Raw genomic sequence first — 4,773 nt, forward strand, 5'->3', positions numbered from 1 at the left:
ATGCGAACGTTAAAATGATTTTACTACAAAATTTTTTCTAGACCTTACCTATGGAATACTTCACATGATACTTATCAGCCATGCGAACGTTAACATGATTTTACTACAATTTTTTCTAGACCTTACCTATGGAATACTGCACATGATACTTATCAGCCATGCGAACGTTAACATGATTTTACTACAAATTTTTTTTTCTAGACCTTACCTATGGAATACTGCACATGATACTTATCAGCCATGCGAACGTTAACATGATTTTACTACAAATTTTTTTCTAGACCTTACCTGTGGAATACTACACATGATACTTATCAGCCATGCGAACGTAAAATGATTTTACTACAAATTTTTTTCTAGACCTTACCTATGGAATACTGCACATGATACTTATCAGCCATGCGAACGTTAACATGATTTTACTACAATATTTTTTTTTCTAGACCTTACCTATGGAATACTGCACATGATACTTATCAGCCATGCGAACGTTAACATGATTTTACTACAAATTTTTTTCTACACCTTACCTGTGGAATGCTGCACATGATACTTATCAACCATGCGAACGTTAACATGATTTTACTTCGTCGGTGGGCGTCGTTCACTTTCAATGGATGCAAGATAGCAAAATATCTGTCCAGACTGATGCAGACCAGAACCATTGATGAAAGATAAGGACCAAAAGCTCTGAGGAACTGCATGATTTTACACGCTGCGTCTCCAGCCACCCATTTCATGGTGATCCTCCAGCCGATCTCCAGGGGGATCATGATGAACGTCACGATGAGATCCGCAATGGCCAGATGGAGGATCATCAGTTTGATCCTGGACTTTCGCTGACGAGTTCGGAGCAGAGTGACGAAAACCGAAACGTTCCCCATCGCTGCTACAACCAGTAATAAGCTGTAAGCAACGATTTCACCGGCTATCTCATCGTTGAATAGCAAATGTTCTGGCAAACCGATCGTTTCGTTAGTCTTGTTCGACGTTTCGTTCTGAGGGAATTCCGCTGCGATGTCTATCTCTTCCATTATTACGAATAATGGGGAAGAGGTGACGAAAACAGATTAATAAGGGTTCGCGATCAGCAAACGTTTCGGTTGAAAATCATTGTCGACAACCCAAAACAGTTAGTAAAAATCAAAGTCACGTCTACCTGGCTGCTTGAACCTCCAACGCTACTAGATGTAATATTTCTAAACCCCCTTACAGGTGTTATATTATGCAAAGCATGCTATGCTAACCTAATTTTCTATTTACGTTATTTTACTGAAGAGTATTCACTCGCGTGACTCCGAACACTCGAGACACTTGAAGGCGACATCCATCTACCTATCCCCAACTGCTAGAAATGTAAGAGGTAGTAGGAAAGAGATAGAAGGTTTTACTGCTGCTACACGCCACCATTGAGGGCGCCTCTGTCCACACTAGTTGGCTTCGATTTGACACAGCCACGACATATCGTCGAGTTAATATAACTAGATACGAGGAAGGGGTACCTGTCATGAAACGTTTCGTTATGCACGCATAACATGATATTTCCTTACATTTCTAACGCAATTTCAAACATTTCTGTATTCTCTAAATACTTACAATATTATTTATCAAACATTACGTATTTCTATAAACACATCTCAACATAAAGCGTTGACGTTCCCACATTTTTGTAACACAAAAAACACAACACGTTAGCATCTCCTACCAAAGTGTCAACACCGTATGATAACATATTTGCATTTCTGTGCACAGATTTCAACATAATATCCTAGAATACTTACATTTCTGTATCAGGATTCCAATGGAACTTGTAATACTTTCCAAATTTCTTCACTCAGATCTTACCACAATTGATTAGAATATTTGTGTGTCAGTTTCGTTTTAAGCACAGAAACAAAGTTTGTCGATATGTTCTATTTACTACGATAAAGAATGTTATAAACGTCTATGTATAATGCACAGTGTATAATTTATCACTCAGTCCTGTAGACACAAACATATTCGAAACTAGCTGGAGTACCATTCCCCTGGAAGGAAATTATGCAACTTTATAATTAATGAAAAGTTATCTTAAAACATGAACATTTGCTTCTCTTATATGTAATTGTAAAAATAATAAGAAAACGCCCATGAAAACTGCGAAACACAAAATGTGAAACTGAAAAGCTGTATGTGTCTCTCTATGGGACAAACAAACATACACACTGAATTTGGTGTAAGGCGTAATATGTTCCATCTAGTTTAGATTTACTGTAAGATGTAATATATTCCAACTAGTTTAGGTTTACTGTAAGATGTAATATATTCCAACTAGTTTAGGTTTACTCTAAGGTGTAATATATTCCAACTAGTTTAGGTTTACTGTAAGGTGTAATATATTCCTGATAGTGCAGATTTACTGTAAGGCGTAATACATTCTAACTAGTTTAGGTTTACCTTAAGGTGTAATAAATTCCAACTAGTTCAGGTTTACTGTAAGATGTAATATATTCCAACTAGTTTAGGTTTACTACTATTGTTGGCTTACTGTAGGGTGTCTCTATGTTTTTTTCCCCGCAGTAGTTTTTAATTCGATCCAAACAGGTATATGTTAATTACAATATAAAAACGTAGGTTAATTAAAACAGTTACGACCAAAAGTACTTTTCTTATATTTGTTTGTTTTATATAAACACAAATGATTAAAAGATATACCGACTGTATTGTTTGTCAAAACAAAACTCTTAACATCACTGTTGAAAAATTTCCGAAGTATCTTAATGGTTGCATATTACACATGATGGGTCAATAAAGATGGTTTTAGAACCTTTATGAAAAGTGAATTATTAATTTTATTAACTGGAGTGCCCGTACCCTGGAAGGGTGTTATGTAAATTCATGATTAGTGAAAGGTTATCTCAGTCAGAAAAAGTTGTTTCCTTTACAAATTTTTTTTTAAAAACCCGAAACGCCCATAAAAACAGCAAAACATAAAATGTGAAACCGTAAGTTTGCATTTATCTCCTCATGGACTCAACGAACCTTCATGCCAAATTAGGTGAAGATCCATCAACATAGGTGAAATAGTGATTACAACACCCACACAAACACTCATAAAAACTGGAAATTGCAAAATTGAAAATTGTGTGCATTTTCTCATGAACCTAATGAACCTCCATATCAATTTTGTTGAACATCCATCCACACCCTGTGAAGTGTTTACACAGGCATACCACAAACAGTACTATTATATTTGTATAGATGGCGCCAGTAATCTGCGTGTGATGTGGCACTCCAAGACGTCATATTTGCACGTGAGAATGGAGAAAAATAAAGTTCTCTTTCACGAGGAAGAAACAGAAGCGAAACAAAAAGTTCGTGATCCTATTGCAAATCTAAATGCACACAGGATAAAATTTTGTGAAGTTGGGGGTTGAACATCGCATAATATAAAAGTTTTTTCAGTATCATATAAGCAAGAGTTTCATTATAATATAATGCTTATAGTTAAATAATAATGCGACACTCTGTGTAATCTCTTTATATTGTTCTCAAACATTGGCTGACAAATCAATTTTCGCTTAACACTGCTCATCGTATATTTCGCTGCAAGTTATTCTAATTTGATGTTTGCTTACTTATGTGCTTATTTTGTTTAATGATTAAGAGCGCTATTTTGAAATATTTTACCTAGAACAGTTTCTAATCCCCACTGTATTTCGGAGCTGATGAACCAGGTTCGAATCCGTACAACACCACCAAATATCCATGACTTTTAAATTGTGGATGCGTTATAATAGTGACAGGTAAACCCTTATCATGTGACTGACTCGCTCCAATTCCTCTGATCATTAGTCCAAAACGAGGGTTTGATGTAAACTTCACGCAGAACTACATATAGGTTATCAACACTAACCATTCTATAGTAATACACTAAAGAGAGGTAGACAATTAGTCAGCACTATCCACCAGTAACTCTTTTAATAACAAATAGTGGGATTTACCATCACTTTATAACGTCCTCACAACTAAAAGGGCGAGTGGGTTCAACTATGGGAATTTAAACACGCGGTCGACAAAGTCGAGAGCAACAACCACCAGGCCATTCAATATCCTAAAAATAAGGGACTTAGCAACTTTGCCATTAATACGAAGATTCGAAGCCAACAGTACAGATGCACGATACAGATGCGTGATCAGGCACCGACAATTTGAAATAAGCAGATGGCTTTAGAAATCAATGCATATTTTAATTCATGCTTGGAGCTTAAATGAGGAAGTCGTAAAAAATGACGGAAAATTTTCATGAAGAATGTATGTTACACCACAGATTTGTAAAACTTATAACACAAAGTTTCGACTAAGAATGTATGTTACACCACAGAGTTGTGAAACTTATAACACAAAGTTTCGACTAAGAATGTAAGTTACACCACAGATTTGTGAAACTTATAACACACAGTTTCGACTAGGAATGTATGTTACACCACAAACTTGTGAAACTTATAACACACAGTTTCGACTAAGAATGTATGTTACACCACAGATTTGTGAAACTTACAACACAAAGTTTCGACTAAGAATGTATGTTACACCACAGATTTGTGAAACTTATAACACAAAGTTTCGACTAAGAATGTATGTTACACCACAGATTTGTAAAACTTATAACACACAGTTTCGACTAAGAATGTATGTTACACCACAGATTTGTGAAACTTACAACACACAGTTTCGACTAAGAATGTATGTTACACCACAGATTTGTGAAACTTATAACACAAAGTTTCGACT

General features: G+C 35.7%; 1 protein-coding gene across 1 annotated transcript in view; it reads right to left on the minus strand.

The window, feature by feature from the left end:
* The window catches only part of LOC143244277 (adipokinetic hormone/corazonin-related peptide receptor variant I-like), a 40,281-nt gene extending 39,034 nt beyond the window's left edge, over positions 1–1,247 (minus strand). Inside the window, exon 1 of the mRNA XM_076488638.1 lies at positions 531–1,247. Coding sequence (XP_076344753.1) covers positions 531–1,034 — 504 coding nt within the window. The 5' untranslated portion in view covers positions 1,035–1,247. The remainder of the gene's footprint in view (positions 1–530) is intronic.
* Positions 1,248–4,773: the final 3,526 nt, after the last annotated feature.

Source organism: Tachypleus tridentatus, chromosome 2 (assembly GCF_004210375.1).
Source record: "Tachypleus tridentatus isolate NWPU-2018 chromosome 2, ASM421037v1, whole genome shotgun sequence".
NCBI classification, from domain to species: Eukaryota; Metazoa; Arthropoda; class Merostomata; order Xiphosura; family Limulidae; genus Tachypleus; species Tachypleus tridentatus.